Source organism: Takifugu rubripes, chromosome 20 (genome assembly GCF_901000725.2).
Source record: "Takifugu rubripes chromosome 20, fTakRub1.2, whole genome shotgun sequence".
Taxonomy (NCBI): domain Eukaryota; kingdom Metazoa; phylum Chordata; class Actinopteri; order Tetraodontiformes; family Tetraodontidae; genus Takifugu; species Takifugu rubripes.
Genome location: NC_042304.1, coordinates 17,647,566 through 17,670,065, shown reverse-complemented (window position 1 = coordinate 17,670,065; position 22,500 = coordinate 17,647,566). Strand labels below are relative to the sequence as shown.

At 47.5% G+C, this 22,500-nt stretch overlaps 3 protein-coding genes across 4 annotated transcripts in view; 2 read left to right on the top strand and 1 right to left on the bottom strand.

Moving 5' to 3' along the window:
• dspb (desmoplakin b) overlaps positions 1–10,483 on the top strand; it is a 22,089-nt gene extending 11,606 nt beyond the window's left edge. Inside the window, 7 exon segments of the mRNA XM_029828283.1 lie at positions 231–393; positions 487–570; positions 637–744; positions 813–911; positions 1,026–2,843; positions 3,850–6,987; positions 6,990–10,483. Of these exon segments, the coding sequence (XP_029684143.1) occupies positions 231–393; positions 487–570; positions 637–744; positions 813–911; positions 1,026–2,843; positions 3,850–6,987; positions 6,990–10,115 (8,536 nt within the window). The 3' untranslated portion in view covers positions 10,116–10,483.
• Positions 10,484–11,632: 1,149 nt separating this feature from the next.
• tbc1d7 (TBC1 domain family, member 7) lies at positions 11,633–17,073 on the top strand. Of its 2 annotated transcripts, none has more exons than XM_029828640.1 (8): positions 11,633–11,874; positions 12,431–12,554; positions 12,636–12,716; positions 14,066–14,256; positions 14,421–14,558; positions 14,660–14,805; positions 16,615–16,744; positions 16,817–17,073. In XM_029828640.1, exons 2-8 carry the CDS (start codon positions 12,443–12,445, stop codon positions 16,901–16,903), a joined length of 885 nt encoding a protein of 294 aa, XP_029684500.1. In that variant the 5' UTR covers positions 11,633–11,874; positions 12,431–12,442; the 3' UTR covers positions 16,904–17,073. The 2 variants fall into 2 exon arrangements, with proteins under 2 accessions (XP_029684500.1, XP_003976551.2); XM_003976502.3 differs by having other exon boundaries at positions 11,634–11,874; positions 12,363–12,554.
• Positions 17,074–17,173: 100 nt separating this feature from the next.
• On the bottom strand, positions 17,174–22,435 carry LOC101065849 (phosphatase and actin regulator 1-like). The gene is made up of 7 exons (XM_029828641.1): positions 22,290–22,435; positions 20,865–21,021; positions 19,698–19,753; positions 19,415–19,476; positions 18,495–18,635; positions 18,348–18,424; positions 17,174–18,222 (listed from the first exon to the last, which is right to left on the bottom strand). The coding sequence occupies exons 1-7, from the start codon at positions 22,330–22,332 to the stop codon at positions 18,207–18,209; spliced, it is 552 nt and encodes a 183-aa protein (XP_029684501.1). The 5' UTR covers positions 22,333–22,435; the 3' UTR covers positions 17,174–18,206.
• Between the last annotated feature and the right edge of the window lie 65 nt (positions 22,436–22,500).

Sequence of the window (22,500 nt, the reverse complement as noted above, 5' to 3'; positions counted from 1 at the left end):
ACCCACACCCACTCACACACCCACCCACACCCACCCACTCACACACCCACTCACACACCCACTCACACACCCACTCACACCCACCCACACCCACCCACTCACACACCCACTCACACACCCACTCACACACCCACCCACACCCACCCACTCACACACCCACTCACACACCCACTCACACCCACCCACCCACACAGCTGGAGCCCCTGATTCTCTGTCTCCCCCATGGTCAGACTCCAGGATTTACAGCTCTACCAACCTCAGCTGCAGAGCTACAAAGACAGCAGCGCCTCCTTTGACAGCTGGATGGAAGCCACGAGGAAGAAACAAGAGAGCCTTCAGGCCACCAAGATGGACAGCGTCCAAGCTTTGACAGACCTCATTAACCACCAGAAGGTCTCTTTCCTACTTGTTATTGTTTTAGAGGCACTGTTGCATTTTTGCTCAGGCGTCAGGGATCTGATGCGTTTGTCATTTTGTGCCGCCAAGGCCCTGAACTCAGACATCTTATCAAAGAGGGAGACCCTCGAGGGCGTGCTGAAGGCCAACATAGCCTGCAGCAATTCTATCAAGGTGAGGATGCTGCCACTCTGTGCTCCATCAAAATCATTTATCAAAACAATGACCTTTGTGTTACAGGACTATGAAACAGACCTTGCAGCATACTCCTCTGGTTTGGAGACTTTACTCAATATCCCCATCAAGAGGACAATGCTGAAGTCACCAACTGTGGACCTCCACCAGGAGGTAGCTGATTTAAAAAAGAAGCATGTTTGCTTGTAAAAGTTCTCATTTCTTACATTCTGCTGTCTCAGGCTGTTCAGCTGCAGACGCGCTACGTGACGCTCCTCACCATGTCTGCAGACCACCACAGATTCCTGGGAGACCTGCTCAAACACATGGAGGAGCTCAAGGTACGACTGATGTGATCTCTTGTGTTGCTGCTTTCTTTAATCATCATTTAGAGTTTTGCGAGACAACTATCTTTAATGTAGGCTTAATACAAAAATCCCCATCTTTGCTTTTAGATTCGCAACACTAAGATTGACCTGTTGGAAGAGGAACTCCATCTTCTGAGGGAAAACATCCAGGACTCCGATGCCAAGAACAAAGCTCTGGATAATGACCTCAGTTGTCACAAGCTGGAATTGTCCCAGTTGAGAGACAACCTGCTGTTGATGGAGGAGGTGAAACAAAGCACCGTGCTAAAGTGCACTGCCACCAAGGAGAGTCTGGACAACACCCAGAGCCAACTGTCAGAGCTCAACGATCAGGCGACGCGTCTCAACTACATGCTTGAAGAGGAAAAAAGGAAGAGACGGCTGGCAGAGGAGCGCTACAGCCTCCAGCAGGAGGAGTACGATTCTGTCCTGAGGAAGAGACAGAAGGAGCTGGAAACAGTCAGCTGGTCCAAGATGGAGCTGGAAAAAAATGTAGCTAATAAAGAGCACGAGACGGAACGGCTGCGGCGGCAGCTGGATGAGAATGCAGAGAAAATCACGGAGCTGCAGAAGGAGACGTCAAAGGTAAGAAGTCGGTGCAGTATTGAGATCAATAAATTAAAAATCAGCTATGAATCCCAGATCCAAGCCAGCCACACTGACATCAAGACGCTGGCGTCTCAGAGGGAGGAGGACACAGCCGAGTTCCACAGACAGCATGAAAGGATGGTGATGGAGAGTAGCACTCTGGAGGAGGAGCTCAGGAGACTCAAGGTGCTCAACAGTGAATTGGAGGAGCAGAAGAGGGGCGCAGAGGAAGAAGCACGCCATCGGTGTGTTGTCATCCGAGAGGAAGAGTGTCGGAGAGCAGAGCTGGAGAGTCAGGTGGAGGCGCTGAAGAGGCAGAGACATGAGGAACACCGGAAGCACAGGGACGAGCTGGATGAGATCACGAAGACCTTGAAGGAAAAGAGTGACCAGGTGGTCTACATCACACACCTTCTGGAAGAGGAAACCCGTAGGAGGAGAAGTGAAGAAGAACAACACAGTTTGCTTGAGAAGTCTTTGGTCCAGTTGCAGGTGAAACTAACCAGCTCATCAGTGACTGCAACACAGCTAGAGGAGTGCAAGGAGGAGCTCCAGAAGATGCGTTTGGACTTGGAGAGGGAGAGTAGGGAGAAAATCTGGGTCAAACAAAACCTGAGAAGGATACAGGGACGCATGAAAGACCTTCAGGCAGTTAGAAATAGCCTGGAGAGCCAGGTGGAAACCCTGAGGAAGAACAATCAAGAGGAATGCCACAGAAGGAGGCAGATAGAAACAGAACTCGAAAAAAACAAGTTAGCCATAGATGATAATACCAACACTGTGGCCAAACTGCACCAGAAGCTAGAACAGGCCAGTGTGTCAGAAAAGGGAGCCGAAGAAGAACATCTGAGGTTAAAGGAGGAGCTGGAGAGAAGCATAAAACAAAAGAAGAACTCTGAAGAACATGTGACAAGGCTGAGTGCAGAAATCAGGGATCTGCAGCAACAGTGGGTCCAGGAGCATGCCAGAATCAAACAGGCAAATCTTAGAAATGAAGATCTTCAGAGAACCATAAAGGAGAAAAGTAAAGTAGAGATGGAAACCAACTGTGAGATTCAACGATTGAAACACCTGGCAGAATCTCAGAGCAAAGAGAGGCTAAGGCTGGAGGAAGATCTAAGAGTAGCACGTAAGAATGCAGAAATCTTTCCATCCAGACAGGGTGATGAGTTCTCCTCCCAGATCACCTCCCTGGAGCTCCAGCTGCAGGCCAGTGAGTGCAGGAACATCGATTACTGCAACCTGGTCTCAGAGCTCTCATCTGAGAGGGAGGAACTCAGACTGGAAACAGAGAAAATCCAAACCCAGATGACGGAGGTATATGGATGTTTGGCAAGTGGACTGCTCCTCCTCCTCCTCCTCCTCCTCCTCACTTGAATCCAGTAGTGTCCTGTCTTTAGGCAACATTTGAACACCTGTAGATCCCTTCTCCTCCTCCTCCTGAAACAATCACATAAATCTCCCTGTGCCTGACTGTTTGCATGCAGATCGAAACACTCTTGACTTCCAGCAGACATCTAGTAGAAGCCTTTACTCTTGTTTATATGACATGTGAATTGTAAATTCAGCACTGATTGATAAAGTACAAAAACTTAGGGTTAACCCTCTAACCCTAACCCTCTAACCCCCTAACCCCAACCCTCTAACCCCAACCCTCTAACCCCAACCCTCTAACCCTAACCCTCTAACCCTAACCGCCTAACCCTCTAACCCCAACCCTCTAACCCTAACCCCCTAACCCTCTAACCCCTTAACCCCAACCCTCTAACCCTAACCCTCTAATCCCAACCCTCTAACCCTAACCCCCTAACCCTCTAACCCCCTAACCCCAACCCTCTAACCCTAACCCTAACCCTTGCCCTAGAGGGTTAGCCCTAACTCTAACCCCAACTCTACCCTGTAGTTATAGACCACTCAATCAAATGATTTAACTTCATTTGTGCTGGTTTGCAGTTTTACAGAATGTGTTCAGTCAGATGTAGAATACTTGTAGTTCCGCTCGGCATATTTGATCTGCAGGTTTTTTGAGTGCTGGTTTTCCTTTTCCCAGTAGAATGTAGATGAAAGTGGAACGGCATCACCCAGACTTATATATCATATACATTAGATTATTTCCTGCTTTCTTGGACTAGCTTGCATGACACTGCCATTTTCTATTCATAAATTAGCTTTTAGTTTTACATTTACTGTGATTGTTTCAGTCTGAGGTGATGTTCAGTTCAGTGATAGATGGTTCTAGATGTGATACACTGAAAATGGTTTTATTCTTCTAACTTTTTGTCCCTTGGCACTTTCTGTCTGTCTTTTCTGTCCGTTCCAACAGACGACAGTGCTGCTGCAGTCGCTTCAGTCCCAGCATAAAGAGGTTGTGGCAGAGAGAGACAGTCTAATGTTGAAGCTCCAGACGACAGGAAAAGACAAAGATCATTTTCAAAAACTTGAGGAGGAACTTGCTGAGATTAAACTGACTCTAGAGTATGAAGTTCGCAACAAACAAAATCTAATGGAGGAGAACCAGAGGCTGAAGAGCGAGGATGGTTACTGGAAGGACCAGTATGACGGAAAGCAGGCCCTGCTCAGGCAATATGACACAGACAAGGAACGTCAGGAGATGGAGAAGAACTCTTTAAAAAGGGAAATAGAGAAACTCAGGCGGGAACAACGGGAGATTGAGGAGAAATATAGAGTTCGGCTGACATCCATCCAGAATGAACTGCAGGAGGTTATTATTATCAGACAGAACATGGAAGCTGAGCTCAAGAGAGCAAAGGAGCCCTCAACTCTGGATGCCTCTACTTTGATTTTTGATGGGGTCAGAAGTTCTGTAACGGCAAACCAGTTACTCGACTGTAGTGTTTTAGACAGGCCAACGTTTAACATGCTTGTGAGTGGGCTTAAAACAGTGCCCGATGTATCACTTGAAAAAAAAATCTATTTAAAAGGGACAGGTCCAATAGCTGGATTGATCATTGAAGGTCCTAATAGCCCAGGGCCTCTAAATGAATCCTTGAACAAAATGACCTTCAGAGAAGCCAAGAAGGAGAATCTACTGCCACCTGATAGCATTGACCTGTTACTCGATGCCCAGGCTGCCACTGGCCACATAATCGACCCCAGGACCAATCAGAAGTTACCAGTCGAAGAGGCATGCATCCAAGGTTTGGTTGATGAAGAGGACAAAGAAAGGGTGCTTGCAGCAGAAGCTGCAGCTGTGGGCTTTTGCTGTGCCAATATTAGCAAACCCCTGTCCGTTTTTCAGGCCATGAAGAAAGGGCTGATTGACAGGACCACAACCCTGCGAGTGCTCCAAGCCCAGGAATCTGTAGGAGGGATCTTAGACCCGGTCCTCAGCGTGTTCCTCCCAAAACAAACAGCCATGAAGCGTTACTTGATCGATGAAGACATAAGTCATGCTCTGGCTCTGAAACCTGAGCTCTACCTGGACCCTGAAAGTGAGGTGGGGGTAACCTATATGTCACTGAAGAGGAGATGTAAGGTGGAGCCTCACACAGGCCTTCTGCTTCTTCCTGTTTCTAAAAAAATAGACCCTTCCCAATTTACTTTTGATGGTGTTCGTAAAACTGTCACAGCTAAGCAGCTGGTTGATTGTGGAGTGCTGGACAAGCTGACTTTAAGAGGTTTAGAAAAAGGAATGCTATCTGTCCCAGAGGTGTCTGTGGAAAAGAGGGGAAACCTGAAAGGGACTGGGCCTATTGCTGGTGTATTTGTTGGGAGTCATGGTAAACTGTCATTGTCAGAAGCCAAGAAGCTAAACCTCCTGCCTGAAGAGAGTGCAAATCTGTTGCTTGAAGCCCAGGCTGCAACAGGACACATCATTGATCCTAGGCATAGTCAAAAGCTCACCGTGGACGAAGCCTGTGCCAGTGGCGTCGTGGACTTCATGGACAGAGACAGATTATTGGCAGCAGAGGCTGCTGCTGTGGGATATAAGCATCAGAGTTCAGCCAAACCTCTATCTGTGTTTGAGGCCATGAAGAGGGATCTCATTGAGAGGGAAACGGGTCTGCGCCTCTTACAGGCTCAGGAGTCTGTGGGCGGCCTTCTTGAGCCCAATCTTAGTGTTTTTCTTCCTAAAGACACCGCTATCAAATGCAATCTTTTGGATGAAGACCTGTGGCGAGCACTTAACCACAGTCCTAAGTGCTACATTGACCCAGAGACTGAGCATGATGTCAGTTATGGAGCATTGAAGAAAAGATGCAGAACAGAGCCTCACACAGGTCTGCTTCTCTTGCCAATTACTGAAAAACTTGACCCCACCAAAGTGATCTTTGATGGTGTCCGCAAGGCAGTAACAGCACAACAGTTGCTAGACTGTGGGATTTTGGACAAACTGACATTTAATCAACTAATCAAGGGAGAAAAAACTGTCCTAGAGGTGTCCATGGATAAAAAAGTCTTTCTAAAGGGGACAGGATCAATTGCTGGTGTTGCAGCGGGGCCTTTGGGCAAGCTGTCTCTATCAGAGGCCAAGAAACAGATGTTGATGCTGACTGAGAGTGCAGATCTGCTTCTGGATGCCCAGGCCGCCACGGGCCACATCATTGATCCTTCAAGCAATGAAAAGTTGACTGTAGAGGAAGCATGTGCTAGAGGAGTGGTGCACACTAGCGATCGAGATAGACTGTTAGAAGCAGAAGCTGCTGCTGTAGGCTACCGTGAGCCGAGCACAGATAAGCCTCTTGCACTGTTTGAGGCCATGAGAAAGGGATTAATTGATAGAAAGACAGGACTACGTCTACTGCAAGCCCAGGAGTCTGTCGGTGGGATTCTGGACCCGAAACTGAGTGTGTTTCTGCCTAGAAACAAAGCGATAGAGCGCAACATTATTGATGAGGGACTCTGTCAAGCTCTTAACACAAGGCCCGAGTATTACCTTGACCCAGATACTGAACTTTATACCAGCTATGGAGCTTTAAATAAAAAATGCAAAGCTGAATCTCATACTGGCCTTATACTTCTGCCAATAACTGAGAGAAAAGACCCTTCCAAATTGATGTTCATGGGCATTCGGAAACCAGTGTCAGCCAAGAAGTTGTTTGAACGTGGTGTGCTCGACAAACCGACATTCCACCAGCTAGTGAGAGGAGAGAAGAGTGTACCAATGGTGTCTGTGGAAAAACTGGTTTATTTGAAAGGAACGGGACCCATTGCTGGGGTGGTAGTTGGACGTCATGGCATAATATCTTTATCAGAGGCCAAGAAGCAGAACTTGCTGTCTGGAGCTAGTGCAGCTTTGCTGCTAGAAGCACAGGCTGCCACAGGCTACGTGATTGACCCAATCACCAATCAGAAGTTGACAGTGGAAGAAGCCTGTAGCAGAGGGGTGGTGGACATAGCAGACAGAGAAACATTATTGGCAGCAGAGTCTGCTGCTGTGGGATATGAACATGTGGGCTCGGCTAGGCCACTCTCCGTGTTTGAGGCATTGAAAAGGGATTGATTGACAGGGAAAATGGGTTACGCCTGCTGCAGGCGCAGGAGTCTGTGGGGGGCATTCTAGATCCCAATCTTAGTGTTTTCCTCCCCAAAGAGACCGCTATCAGACACCACCTTTTGGACGAAGACCTCAGTCATGCTCTAAAGCTGAGTCCACCTTCTTACGTGGATCCTGAAACGGAGCTTAACATCAGCTATGGGGCTTTGAAAGAAAAATGCATGATAGATGCCCACACGGGCCTTCACCTTCTGCCCATCTCTGAGAAGGCTGACCCATCAAAATTACTTTTTGACGGGGTCCGGAAGGCAGTCACGGCACAACAGTTGCTTGATTGTGGAGTCCTGGACAAACTGACATTTGACCAACTAATAAAGGGAGAGAAAACTGTCCATGAGGTGTCCATAGATAAGAAACTCTTTCTAAAAGGAACAGGGCCAATTGCTGGAGTTGCAGCAGGACCTTTTAGGAAAATGTCCTTTACAGAGGCAAAGAAACAAAACATGATGTCTCCTAAAAATGCTGACCTGCTCCTGGAGGCCCAAGCTGCCACAGGTCACCTCACTGATCCCAGAACAGGGATGAAACTGACAGTAAAAGAAGCATGTGCTCGTGGAGTGACTGATCCAGAGGATGAGCCAATGCTGTTGGCGGCTGAGGCTGCTGCCATGGGTTACAGTGACCCGATTACTGCCACAATACTGTCAGCTGGCCAGGCTATGAATAAGGGATTAATTAACAAGGATGTAGCTCTACGACTACTTCAAGCCCAACAAGCTGTTGGTGGGATTTTAGATCCTGCCTTGAGTGTTTTTCTACCCAAAGATATTGCCATGAGTAGGGGTATTATTGATAACGGCCTTTACGAAGCACTGGGCCAGGATCCTCAATGCTATCTGGACCCAGATTCTCAACAACCAACAACATATGTATCGCTTAAGACAAAGTGCACAGTGGATCCAAGCTCAGGTTTTCTGCTTCTCCCTGAACCTGAGAAACTTTTAACTGTTGAGGGGCTGAGGGGCCATGTGTCGATCATAGATTTAGTCGATGCCAACCTGTTGGAACATCATGATATAGACCGAGTGAGGCAGGGTCAACTGACAAGACAAGAGATTGAAAACAACCTGTTCTTCTACCTGAGAGGTTCCACGTGCATTGCTGGAGTTTACAATGAAGTTAAGGATCAGGTAATGCCTATATATCAGGCCATGAAAGACGGTCTTTTGCAGCAATACTCAGCTCTGGAACTACTTGAGGCTCAAGCTGCTTCCGGGTTCATTGTGGATCCTGTCAACAACCTTTACCTGACTGTTAAGGATGCCTATGACAAAAAGCTCTTTGGTCCAGAGTTTAAGGGGAACCTTCAAGCAGCTGAAAAAGCTGTGATTGGTTACAGAGTGCCTGGTACAGACAAGACTATCTCACTCTTTCAGGCCATAGAACGAGGCTTGGTGGACAAAGATCGTGGTATGCGTCTGCTGGAAGCGCAGATTGCAAGTGGTGGAATCATTGATCCAGAACATGGACTTCGTATCAAAATGGATGTGGCATACAAAAGGGGCTACTTTGATGAAAAAATGAGGAAGATGTTAAGTGATCACAATGTTGACTACAAGGGCTTCTTTGACCCCAACACTGAGGAGAAGCTAACATATGCAGAGCTGAAGAAAAGCTGCATCACAGATAAGAAGACTGGCCTTATCCTTTTACCCATCATGGATGAGATGAAGAAAGGGTCAACTACCAAAAACACTCTGAGAAAGAGGAGAGTGGTAATTGTGGATCCAGAAACAAATAAAGAAATGACAATACGGGAAGCATATGACAAAGGCTACATTGACTATGGGACCTTCCTGGAGCTGTCTGAACAAGAGTGTGAGTGGGAGGAGATCACCATGATTGATCCAGATGGCTCCACCCGGTTGGTTATTATTGACAGGAAGACGGAACAAAAGTACGACATTAGTGAACTACTCAAAAAGCAGGTGATTAGTCAGTCCGACCTCGAACAGTACAGATCACACACCATCAACCTTAATGAATTTGCAGGTATCATCACCAATAAGACCAAACGAGCTTCAGGTCTTTCTTCAGTGACATCATCAGTAACCTCAATAACTTCTCTATCCTCAAGCTCAACTCCTGTCCAGTTTTCATCAACTTCAAAAACACTGGAAACTTCAGGTCCGGTAATAGTAAAAGCAACAACGTCATTAGTCCGTTCAAGACCTTCATCACCCATCCTCAGCACAAACTCAACCAAAGAATCCATTATTGCTGAACAAAGAACCACGATTGGCAGTGTATCACGAGACTCAACTGACCACCACAGGACCCTATCCAAGGCATCTATTGCTCTGGCCTCCCCCATTGACGTGCTGGTTGAACAAGAACCAGTGGGGGCCATCTTTGACACGGAGGATCTCCAAAAGATATCAATTACGGAAGCTCTGAATCGTGGTCTGGTGGATTCAATCACTGCGCAGAGACTACTAGAGGCACAGGCCTGCACTGGAGGAATCATTAATCCCGTAGATGGCCAAAGACTTGGTCTTCAGGAGGCGTCGCGCCTTGGGATAATAACTGAGGATGCGGCCTCTCGGCTCAAGCCTGCTCAGAAAGCTTTCTTTGGTTTTGAGGACATCAAACACAAAAAGAAAATGTCTGCTGCTGAGGCCACGAAGGAGATGTGGCTGCCATATGAAGCAGGACAGAGATTCATGGAGTTCCAGTTTGTGACGGGCGGGCTTTATGATCCAGAAGTCAAATGCAGAAGAACCATACAAGATGCTCTGGAAATGGGCTGGCTGGAGGACAGCACTGCTCATAAGCTCCAAGATATCGCACATCACACAAAGAACCTGACCTGCCCCAAAAGCAAACTCAAGATCTCTTACAAGGAAGCTCTGGATAACTGCATGGTGGAGCAGAAAACTGGGGTGAAAATGCTCCAGGCATCATCTATGTCTTCCAAGGGCATCAGTAGCCCCTACAATGTTGCATCAGCTCCTGGATCCACCACTGGATCCAGAAGTGGTTCCAGGCGGGGCTCCCGGAGGAGCAGCGTGGACCTGGGCTTCTCAGCACTTGGTCACCGCAGCTTTTCCACATTCTTCTCACCCTCATAAACTAAATTCACTAATTACAGCTTGTGTATTCTAAATGTTCAGAGAAATAGGTTACATCTATACAACAAAAACACAACAATGTCTTTCCTATGTTTAGATTTTGCTTTGGCATTCAGCTGTTCAAAACTTGAAAAAAGACTAAATTTCATTTTTGTTAGCACAGATGAGCACTTAAATAAACCCTAAAAAGCTTCTTGTTAAAACCATATCTTAGGCTTGCATTGGAAATGGTGTTTTTGGGAGTGTTTATTTGGTGCATTCCTTACCTTTTTGGTTTGTTTTTAACTCAATCATTTGTTCATTATTGTTTTGCGGTTTGGGGTTTTTTTATGTCTAAAAATAAAGCCTTTTTAGTCTCTGGCCCTGAAGAATTAATCATGTCCTTTATTTTTATAGTTCTTATTGAACGTTTTAAAATGATGCACACATTATCGAAAAATCCCTTTCAAACAACTGGCTTTAATCACATGAAAGGAAAATTAACACCAGCTGTGTCCTAACCCCCCCCCATACCCTACATAGTGCCCTCAAGAGTGTGGACGCCACCGTGAAATAGTGTCCGAAATGTTAGTGAGCATCGCTGGACCCTATGTAGTGCACTCAATGTATCCCACAACGCACTGCGAAACATAGTGGACAAGCGAGCACCCTAACTCGGTGATGTCTCCCATCAGCCTTTACGGTATCACGTGATGGCTGATGGGAGACATTTTTAACGCAAAATGAAATTTTTGGAAATAAGATTTTTTTTCCAGTAGGGATCCAATATGATCATCTTAAAATGTTACAACATAAATGTGTAAAAAATAAATAAATCAATCTTCACTGATCCCCCGCCCCTCATTTAAAATTGTTCTTCGGAATTGTCTGTTCCTCACCAGGCGACAGAATCTCAGTAAAAGAATATTTACAAAGATGAAAAGTAGCTTTGATCCATTTTTTGATGGAAGGGTTAGTTTTGATGGACACTAATTATTTTAGGTAATAAGTAATTATTATTGTATTATTATTGACATTAATATTTCATTTGATTATATAAAGTTAATTATAGGGTAAAATATTGCGTTTTCATAAAATGACCGCTGAATGTTTTTCTGATGGGTTAAAATAATTAAATGGACCTGGCCACTTTTCCTGGCGACCGCTTCGTAATTATTATGCGACACCATGACGTCACTTTACGTGCGCCGTAAATGACGCCGTTGCCCGAATACTAACTTTAAATTGAGTGCACTACGTAGTTCACTCATCCATGTCCCCATGTAGTGAGGAGGGAACAAGGAACGAGGGTGTGGAGTCGGACACAGCCATCCTGATCACAGAGATGACACCGGAAGCTTTTTTTCATTTCTTTTTTGTTTTCACAATAAAACAATTGAATGTACTGGTGATACATTATTTTATTTATTTTTAAATTTGAATATATACCTTTTATTAAATTACTGAGAAAAATACTAATGAGCTATGTCTTATCATTTATTTTTATTCGCGTTTTTGTTTAACAAGTAAAGTACGTTTTATTTGGACAGTCAAAACCCGGGTGTGTTTTAGCAGCAGCTGTTAGCATGTAGTGCGAGGAGTTCGCTTTTTGTTGCTGACAACATGCTTATCTTTTAAGAAAATAGCATTTCTTACCTGTTGAACTGATGAGCTAACACCAATGTTAGCTTATCGGCAAAGTGATGTATTTAAAAGTTACCGAGTTAGCCTGAGATTCTAGCTGGAGATAATCAACCTCGCGAGAAACACAACAGTGAAAGTAAGTCATTTACCAATATTGTAGCATATGTAACATTTTTAAAAATGTAATATTTACCTTGGTGTAAATTAGCCTTCAGGTGTAAAAGGACTGTTATATGGCAGGTCTGTAATTTAAGTTTTCCTGCACGATCCAAAGCAACATTGAGATTCATTGCTAGTAGATTAAAAACCAAAGGAAGTTCAACAGCACCGACTGGCTAAAAACTGTGGACTTATTTATTACAGCCTTCTGAACCAGAGTCGGTACATAGAAAATGGGTCCAAACCAGCTGTTATTTATCTCCCATTTTATCCCACCAACGCCACTCAGTGAAAAACAAGTTGAAAAAGTCACAAAACAGGTTGAAATGTGTTAGTTAATTGTGTAGTTATTTCTTCTGGTCGTTATTTCTTCGCCTTGTTGCCTGTAGTTGTTTATCGGTTTGTGGGATTTCCAGCTGTCGAGTCCAAAATTCATTGATTAAAGACATTGTTTCTATTGGTCAGGGTTCCGGTCCATGTTGGACCAACACTGCTGGACAGGACAAAAGGAAACAGACGTGTGTGTTTTGCAGAGCGATCAGAAAATGACCGAAGACCCTCAGAGAAACTTTCGCTCTGCGTATTATGAGAAAGTGGGATTCAGAGGCGTGGAGGAGAAGAAGTCACTGGAGATCCTGCTGAAGGACAATCCTCTGGGTAACCCTGAGCCTGAGCACCCAGGTCACCATTGACCTTTTTTTGTTGTGACTTTTTGGTTTCATCTCACTTTCTCTGCAGACCTGGAAAAGCTGAGTACCTTCAGTCAGAGGTTCCCCCTCCCGTCCATGTACAGGATCCATGTGTGGAAAGTGTTACTAGGTGAGACGCTTGAGAAATGGCTGCAATATCTCTAAAATGTTTTAACAGGTTTCTTAATATGAAAAACGATGATGGTGGTACCAGTTCAGTCCAGGTTCTCCTCCCCAGTAAAGAAAACAGCTGTGTGCAGTGGAGTTAGGTTTTAGGCCCTGACATTCAGCTACGACGTTCGCTACGTTGCTCCACGACACAGGAACCCCACAGGAACTCCACAGGAACTCCACAGGAACCCCACAGGAAGCCCACAGGGACCCCACAGGAACCCCACAGGAACTCCACAGGAACCCCCACAGGAACCCCCACAGGGACCCCACAGGAACCCCCACAGGGACCCCACAGGAACTTCACAGGAACCCCCACAGGGACCCCACAGGAACCCCACAGGAACCCCACAGGAAGCCCACAGGGACCCCAAAGGAACCCCACAGGAACCCCCACAGGGACCCCACAGGGACCCCACAGGAACCCCACAGGAACCCCCACAGGGACCCCCACAGGGACCCCCACAGGAACCCCCACAGGGACCCCACAGGAACCCCCACAGGGACCCCACAGGGACCCCACAGGAACATGGAGGACGTTTGTGGGGAGCAGGAGGGCAAAGGATAAAAGGATAAAGGATAAAAGACTTTATTGATCCCACATCGGGGAAATTGCACGTTACAGCGGCAGCCCGTGGTGAACAGTACAGAAAGGACTAAAAGAAAAACATAAAAGACTCTTCTATTATGTACATTGCTATTTACATTGTAGAGTATATACAGAAATTAAAAATTATTTACAGGAGTGTCGGACAGTGTGAAGAAAATTTAAGGTGCAAATAAGAGGTGCAAATAAGAGATTCCAGAGGTAGTTATGGTTAGTTAGTGCAAATATGCCAAATATGGTTATTGGTGCTACAATGAAGTATTGTGCATGTTGAACAATCTGACGGTTGGGATGAATGACCTGTGCTAACGAGATGACCTGTGCTAACGAGATGACCTGTGCTAACGAGATGACCTGCGCTAACGAGGTGACCTGCGCTAACGAGATGACCTGCGCTAACGAGAGCGAGAGCGGCTTCAGCCTGGGTTGAGACAAGTTGGATTATAACAGATGCTTTATCTATTATCTGTCAACCCTTGCCTGCGCGTGCGTGTGTGTCACACACACACACATGCACGCTCACACGCACACACATGCACACACACATTCTTGCTTTACCTGAGTTTGTTTCCTGTGGTTTTAATATGAAACCCTCCAGTTTGGTCTTTGTGTTAAAACTAGCAAAATAATAATTTTCTAAATCTGTGCGAGACCAAAGATAGAACCTGTCCAGTCAGACTGTGTGACATCACTTCCTGCAGGCATCCTGCCTCCTCACAGCGACTCTCACGCTCTGGTTGGGGGCTACAGGAAGGCTCAGTACCAGGACATCAGGGAGGCTCTGGAGGTGATGAGGTACATCAGCGCTTCCACACCATCCACGCACGTTTACCTGCGCATGTTTCAGCTGGAGAGCCAAGTGCTGCCTCGCTGCTCCGAGACGCCGGCCCCGGTAAGAGCTGAGAAATTCTTAGTGTAGTTTGGCAGTGACTCCTGCGATGGTCTCTGCTACTGAAACCTGATGTAGGATCCCGTCCAAGGTTCAGGCTTCACGTCAGGAGTGAGGAAAGGCCGTTTGTGATCCTGGTGTTATGAGCCGCTGCCGATGTGTTCCAGGGTGAAGAGGATGAAGACTTCCTGTCCATCGCTGCAGCCATGGAGGAGATCACGGATGATTCCGTCGACTGTTACTGGCTGATCAAATCGTTCGTCAGCCAGTTTCACGCCAAGTTTGGAGACTCGTTTCCCCACCTGGTGAGTCTTGCCTAAAATGTGAGACTTTCACGTGTGACGTGTGTCCCAAGATCCAAAAAAGATGCAACTCCTCTGACTTGAGCTTCTGCCCGTGGCTGAAGCCGAAGAGTCTGGAACACTACCTGAGTCAGGAGGACCCTCGGCTGCTGAGCCACCTGAGGGCCATCGGCGCCCTGCCCCGGCTCCCCTACGCTCTCTGGTTCAGACGCTGTTACGCCGGCTGCCTCCCAGAGTCCAGCCTGCAGAGGTGCGCTAACGCTAGCTTCAGAGTGTGTGTGCCTCATGGTTAGGGTTAGGGTTAACCATAGGGTCAGGGTTAGGGTTAGGGTTAACCATAGGGTCAGGGTTAGGGTTAGGGTTAGGGTTAACCATAGGGTCAGGGTTAGGGTTAGGGTTAACCATAGGGTCAGGGTTAGGGTTAGGGTTAGGGTTAACCATAGGGTTAGGGTTAGGGTTAACCATAGGGTTAGGGTTAGGGTTAACCATAGGGTCAGGGTTAGGGTTAGGGTTAGGGTTAACCATAGGGTCAGGGTTAGGGTTAGGGTTAACCATAGGGTCAGGGTTAGGGTTAGGGTTAACCATAGGGTTAGGGTTACGGTTAACCATAGGGTTAGGGTTAGGGTTAACCATAGGGTTAGGGTCAGGGTTAGGGTTAGGGTTAACCATAGGGTCAGGGTTAGGGTTAGGGTTAACCATAGGGTTAGGGTTAACCATAGGGTCAGGGTTAGGGTTAGGGTTAACCATAGCTGAAGGTTAGGGTTAGGGTTAACCATAGGGTCAGGGTTAGGGTTAACCATAGGGTCAGGGTTAGGGTTAGGGTTAGGGTTAACCATAGCTGAAGGTTAGGGTTAGGGTTAACCATAGGGTCAGGGTTAGGGTTAGGGTTAACCATAGCTGAAGGTTAGGGTTAGGGTTAACCATAGGGTTAGGGTTAGGGTTAACCATAGGGTTAGGGTTAGGGTTAGGGTTAACCATAGGGTTAGGGTTAGGGTTAACCATAGGGTTAGGGTTAACCATAGGGTCAGGGTTAGGGTTAGGGTTAGGGTTAACCATAGGGTCAGGGTTAGGGTTAGGGTTAACCATAGGGTCAGGGTCAGGGTTAGGGTTAACCATAGGGTCAGGGTTAGGGTTACGGTTAACCATAGGGTTAGGGTTAGGGTTAACCATAGGGTTAGGGTCAGTGTTAGGGTTAGGGTTAACCATAGGGTCAGGGTCAGGGTTAGGGTTAGGGTTAACCATAGGGTTAGGGTCAGGGTTAGGGTTAACCATAGGGTCAGGGTTAGGGTTAGGGTTAACCATAGCTGAAGGTTAGGGTTAGGGTTAACCATAGGGTTAGGGTTAGGGTTAACCATAGGATCAGGGTTAGGGTTAGGGTTAACCATAGGGTCAGGGTTAGGGTTAGGGTTAGGGTTAACCATAGGGTCAGGGTTAGGGTTAACCATAGCTGAAGGTTAGGGTTAGGGTTAACCATAGGGTCAGGGTTAGGGTTAGGGTTAACCATAGCTGAAGGTTAGGGTTAGGGTTAACCATAGGGTCAGGGTTAGGGTTAGGGTTAACCATACGGTCAGGGTTAGGGTTAAGGTTAACCATAGGGTCAGGGTTAGGGTTAGGGTTAACCATAGGGTTAGGGTTAGGGTTAACCATAGGGTTAGGGTTAGGGTTAGGGTTAACATAGGGTCAGGGTTAGGGTTAGGGTTAGGGTTAACCATAGGGTCAGGGTTAGGGTTAGGGTTAACCATAGGGTTAGGGTTAGGGTTAACCATAGGGTTAGGGTTAGGGTTAGGGTTAACCATAGGGTCAGGGTTAGGGTTAGGGTTAGGGTTAACCATAGGGTTAGGGTTAGGGTTAACCATAGGGTTAGGGTTAACCCTAGCTGAAGGTTAGTTTAATGGGACATGAATGAGAATTCTGATAGAATCCAGTCTGGCACCTTTTCCATTCCACATGTTTTGAACCTTTGACAGTTTTTGTGGCTTTTGTGTTGTGATGCCCGTGAGCTGGCTCAGATGTTTTAGTTGAATTAAATGCTACAATCACACCAACGCTTTCTTCTCAGAGTGTGGGACAAAGTGATCAGCGGCTCCTGTAAGGTTCTCGTGTTCGTGGCCTTGGAAATCCTCCTCAGCTACAAGATTGTGTTGATGGGCCTGAGCCGTCCTGAAGGTGTGCGCGCGTTTCTGTGCAATGTGAGTGAACGCACAAAGCTTCCTGTCACGTGTGTGTCAGTGTCACACCTCACGCTGGCCCCTCCCCCTCAGATACCGCAGGAGAACACGGACGCCATGGTGACCAAAGCCATCGACCTGTGGCACAAGTACTGCGGTACCCCCATACACGCCGTGTAGCGCTGCTCTCCCATGATGCAACAGGACCCACTGATGCAGCCTCAAAAAAGGCAACAAAGCTTCAACTTTTCTTAAGAAGTTTTTTTAATGAAACTTCCATCAAAAAGACTCCTAATAAATGTATAGTCACATGCAGTTTTGCTGTTATACAAAACCCTTTAAAATTCTTCTCATTCTGTCTTTGTACATTTTCTTTGTACATTTTCTTTCCAAAAATGCTCGAGTCAGTAACTGGACCGGCGCTCTTCCGCAGACACCCAGGGTCAGGGTTAGGGTCAGGGTTAGGGTCAGGGTTAGGGTCAGGGTTAGGGTCAGGGTTAGGGTCAGGGTCAGGGTTAACCCTGACCACAGATAACCCAGTAGCCCTCCCAGTAATCAGTAAACATCAACAAAGTTAAGGTGGCGGGGCGTTTGTGCGGTTCACCAGACAACAAAGGATCCTGGTTCTGCTAAATGCAGCAACGTTTCACTGCGTCGGCAGATTCTGGATCAGATTCCAGCGCGACCGAGCTCTCGGCACGTTTCATACCCGCATCATTTGGAGATCTTCTGGACCAGGGCGAGGGGACACGAGGCTTGATTCTCCTTGTTTGAGGTGAGAAGGTAATCGACCCGACAAGCCCAGCCCATCATAAACGGCCCAATGTGGACGGCAGCGTGTGTAGCGCCACATGAACCAGCCAAAGCTAGGTGATGTGGCTCTGGACTAGGAACAGAACCTGAACCAAAGCTGAGTCAGAACAGATCCGGAGCATCCAGGTGTGAGCGCAGCCTCAAGGACACAACCAGAGCAAAGGAAGTGGCTTTGGTTTGAGGAGAGGACTGTGAAGTGTGCGGGGTGGTGCATGCACCCGGAGTGTTGAGTATTCTGGTACCGGCGTCTGTCCAGGGGGTTCTGCTTCTCCGTCCAGCTGCCAGCAGCACAGAACTGCTGGAAATGTGGGTGGAACCCAGCGGTGCCAGCACAGACGGAGATGGCGTTCAGCTGAGAGAATCCGGGGAAAAGCAGGAAAACTATTCCTGTGATTAGGACATGACCCCCCCCCCCCCCCCATCCTCCCATTCTGTCCTTCACATTCCTGTAAAGGAAACAAACCAGCACCTTCATCATAAAAACATGACTAATGAGTTCCTTTGAATATCAAGAAGAAAGCTCCTGTGAGAGGAGGCGGTAGGCGACCCTCCGACGCGTGCTGGCTCCTGGCCCTCCGACGCCCCCCCGCTCAGCCTCTCCCACAGGAGGGGCGGGGAGTCCGGCCGCCGGGGGCTTTGAGTGTTCTGCCAAAGCTGAGGTCTCCGTGGTTTATGGCCGATGGAACCTGGGGAGAAACCACGGCAGGGGTGAAGGTGGACTGGAACGGCTTTGGCTCCGCCCTCAGGAGGGTCAGAGCACCTGTTCCACCACTTAGTTTCAGCTTCATGTTTGACGACCAGATGCTCTCACCTGGTGAAGTGACGGCTGGACTCGTGCACTTCCATCTCTGTGCTTTTGAATTCATTCAGCTCCTTCCTGATGGCAGCCTGAAGGCCACAAACCCCTGGTCACCTGTGGAGCTCCATTTGAAAGTGGCATGCAGGAGCATTATCTTACCTTGTCTGCTGCCGTGAGCCGTGTCCACGGTTTATCTGCCCTCCTGTCGTAGTCCTGAGCTTCAGCCACCTCCACATAGTCGCTGAAGCGGATGAGGATCTTGGCCTCCCTGAGCTCCTCCACTGTTGGCCGCTGGCTGAGCTGTAGGAGACACGTACAGTGGGTGCCAGGACACTGCTAATGGGTTAGGGTTCCAAACCCTTGCTGGAACACTCTCTCAGGTCATGGGGGGGGTCATAGGGTGACCGATGGGTGCCAGGACACTGCTAATGGGTTAGGGTTCCAAAACCCTTGGCTGGAACACTCTCCTCAGGTCATGGGGGGGTCATAGGGTGACCGATTGGGTGCCAGGACACTGCTAATGGGTTAGGGTTCCAAACCCTTACTGGAACACTCTCTCAGGTCATGGGGGGGTCATAGGGTGACCGATGGGTGCCAGGACACTGCTAATGGGTTAGGGTTCCAAACTCTTGCTGGAACACTCTCTCAGGTCATGGGGGGGTCATAGGGTGACCGATGGGTGCCAGGACACTGCTAATGGGTTAGGGTTCCAAACCCTTGCTGGAACACTCTCTCAGGTCATGGGGGGGTCATAGGGTGACCTATGGGTGCCAGGACACTGCTAATGGGTTAGGGTTCCAAACCCTTGCTGGAACACTCTCTCAGATCATGGGGGGGTCATAGGGTGACCTATGGGTGCCAGGACACTGCTAATGGGTTAGGGTTCCAAACCCTTGCTGGAACACTCTCTCAGATCATGGGGGTGTCATAGGGTGACCGATGCTGTCCCACACCTTTGGGCCGTTAAGATGAAGATGGTGTTCCAGATGAAACCTTCATGAGGCTGTAATTAAAGCTGGATCACTATGGCAACCATGGATGAGGCCAAAACCAACACCCAAAGAGCATCTTGACCTCACCTTTTTGGATAAATGTCTCTTGATCTCCATCTTCTCCTCCTGCTCCTCCTGATCATTCCTGGCTGCAGGGAAGTAAAAACAAGAAAACACCCAAAACAGCAATGATGAAATGAGTGTCTGTCTGTCTGTCTGTCTGTCTGTCTGTCTGTCTGTCTGTCTGTCTGTCTGTCTGTCTGTCTGTCTGTCTCTGTCTGTCGGTCTGTCTCTCACTCACTCACTCACACACACACACACACTCACTCACACACACACACATTTCTCACTGTGTTGAAAGTAAACCTACGTTTGAGGATGTTCCTCTGTTCCAGCTCCTCTGCTGTCGGCCTCTGACTCAACCGCCTGAAAAAATAGCAACGTCTATTTCAGGAAATCTATTTTCATCAGATTTGTGTGTGTTTCATGTAGAACCCTCATGACATGTAGAACCCTCATGACATGTAGAACCCTTATGACATGTAGAACCCTCATGTCATCTAGAACCCTCATGACATGTAGAACCCTCGTGTCATGTAGAACCCTCATGACATGTAGAACCCTCATGTCATCTAGAACCCTCCTGTCATGTAGAACCCTCATGACATGTAGAACCCTCATGTCATCTAGAACCCTCGTGTCATCTAGAACCCTCGTGTCATGTAGAACCCTCATGACATGTAGAACCCTCGTGTCATGTAGAACCCTCGTGTCATGTAGAACCCTCATGACATGTAGAACCCTCGTGTCATGTAGAACCCTCATGACATGTAGAACCCTCGTGTCATGTAGAACCCTCGTGTCATGTAGAACCCTCATGTCATCTAGAACCCTCGTGTCATGTAGAACCCTCATGACATGTAGAACCCTCATGTCATCTAGAACCCTCCTGTCATGTAGAACCCTCATGACATGTAGAACCCTCATGTCATCTAGAACCCTCATGTCATCTAGAACCCTCGTGTCATGTAGAACCCTCATGACATGTAGAACCCTCGTGTCATGTAGAACCCTCGTGTCATGTAGAACCCTCATGACATGTAGAACCCTCATGTCATGTAGAACCCTCATGACATGTAGAACCCTCGTGTCATGTAGAACCCTCGTGTCATGTAGAACCCTCGTGTCATGTAGAACCCTCATGACATGTAGAACCCTCATGTCATGTAGAACCCTCATGTCATGTAGAACCCTCATGACATGTAGAACCCTCATGACATGTAGAACCCTCATGTCATGTAGAACCCTCATGACATGTAGAACCCTCATGTCATCTAGAACCCTCATGTCATCTAGAACCCTCATGTCATGTAGAACCCTCATGTCATGTAGAACCCTCATGTCATGTAGAACCCAGCCGGACTGCATCTTCTGTCAGGGTATTAATCAGCTTGGATTTGTACAAGAAACCCCTGGAGCCAGATGTTGGGAGGCTGGACCAGAGCAATGACCAGGAACCACTTTTCAAGGGTCTCACCGTGTGAGCTTGGTGGCCATCTGTTGTCGGGACTCAAGTCGTTCCTGGTCCGACTGCAGGGGAAGGATGTTCTTCTCCTCCAGGTCCCTCTTTGATGGACGGTTACTCAGCTTGATGGCCAGAGAATCTTTCCTCATAACCTTCATGGCGAGCGTACCTTGAGTCACCACACAACACCAACGTGTCCACTTGAGTTTCACCACAAAAACAGCCTGGAGACGTTTTACCAGCCAGAATTGTTTTGAGATGAAAGCATTCGCTTTCTTTTTCTAATTTATTGCTCAAAGACTGAGGGGCAGATCCAGAGGTGTCTGAACCTCAGCTCCTCTCTTTTCTCTGAAGCTAAATGAAACACATGAATGTTGAATATGATGTAAAGAACAGTGGAAAATCTGTCAGACAGCTGAGACAAGCCGAGAGTAGCAAATAAAGAAAGGAGCATCATCCAGCACGTTCCTCAGGAAAACTACTGAAGAATAGGACTAAAGCCATCAAGGACTAAAGCCACCAAGGACACCAAGGACTAGAGCCATCAAGGACTAAAGCCATCAAGGACTAAAGCCATCAAGGACTAAAGCCATCAAGGACTAAAGCCACCAAGGACTAAAGCCACCAAGGACTAAAGCCATCAAGGACTAAAGCCATCAAGGACTAAAGCCACCAAGGACTAAAGCCATCAAGGACTAAAGCCACCAAGGACTAAAGCCACCAAGGACTAAAGCCATCAAGGACTAAAGCCATCAAGGACTAAAGCCACCAAGGACACCAAGGACTAAAGCCATCAAGGACTAAAGCCACCAAGGACTAAAGCCACCAAGGACTAAAGCCATCAAGGACTAAAGCCACCAAGGACTAAAGCCACCAAGGACTAAAGCCACCAAGGACTAAAGCCACCAAGGACTAAAGCCACCAAGGAATAAAGCCATCAAGGACTAAAGCCATCAAGGAATAAAGCCACCAAGGACTAAAGCCACCAAGGACTAAAGCCACAAAGGACTAAAGCCATCAAGGAATAAAGCCATCAAGGACTAAAGCCATCAAGGAATAAAGCCACCAAGGACTAAAGCCACCAAGGACTAAAGCCACCAAGGACTAAAGCCACCAAGGAATAAAGCCATCAAGGAATAAAGCCACCAAGGACTAAAGCCACCAAGGACTAAAGCCACCAAGGACTAAAGCCACCAAGGAATAAAGCCACCAAGGAATAAAGCCATCAAGGAATAAAGCCATCAAGGACTAAAGCCACCAAGGACTAAAGCACCAAGGACTAAAGCCACCAAGGACTACCCCAAGGAATAAAGCCACCAAGGATAAAGCCACCAAGGACTAAAGCCATCAAGGACACGCGTAGACAGCACAGTCAGAGCATGACACAGGGCCCGAACGGATCAAAAGGTCAAAGGTCAGTTGAGTAAATGCACCTACTTGTAAACAAGGCCTCCTCCTCCTCCTCCTCCTCCTTGTACATCCGGGTACGTCTTCAGAACCAGGCTCCCGGGGAGATTCCCTGTATTGTGATCGCTCTCGTGCATCATGGAGCTGCTACAGTCACAGACCCACGAGTCACATGACTACAACCATCCTTCAGTGACGGAGAACAGATATTTACGCGAGAGCGAACTTCGAAGCTAACCTC

What these genes read in the sequence shown, in the direction of transcription:
- tbc1d7 (XM_003976502.3), top strand. Translation starts at nt 12,374, where the DNA reads ATGTTGGACCAACACTGCTGGACAGGACAAAAGGAAACAGACGTGTGT. An exon ending in GCTCCGAGACGCCGGCCCCG is followed by an intron (nt 14,257 to 14,420) that starts GTAAGAGCTGAG and finishes GATGTGTTCCAG; the next exon opens with GGTGAAGAGGATGAAGACTT. An exon ending in TGCGCGCGTTTCTGTGCAAT is followed by an intron (nt 16,745 to 16,816) that starts GTGAGTGAACGC and finishes CCTCCCCCTCAG; the next exon opens with ATACCGCAGGAGAACACGGA.
- LOC101065849 (XM_029828641.1), bottom strand. Translation starts at nt 22,332, where the DNA reads ATGTACAAGGAGGAGGAGGAGGAGGAGGAGGCCTTGTTTACAA. An exon ending in GGAGGAGGCCTTGTTTACAA is followed by an intron (nt 21,022 to 22,289) that starts GTAGGTGCATTT and finishes TGGTGACTCAAG; the next exon opens with GTACGCTCGCCATGAAGGTT. An exon ending in ACAGAGGAACATCCTCAAAC is followed by an intron (nt 19,477 to 19,697) that starts GTAGGTTTACTT and finishes ACTTCCCTGCAG; the next exon opens with CCAGGAATGATCAGGAGGAG.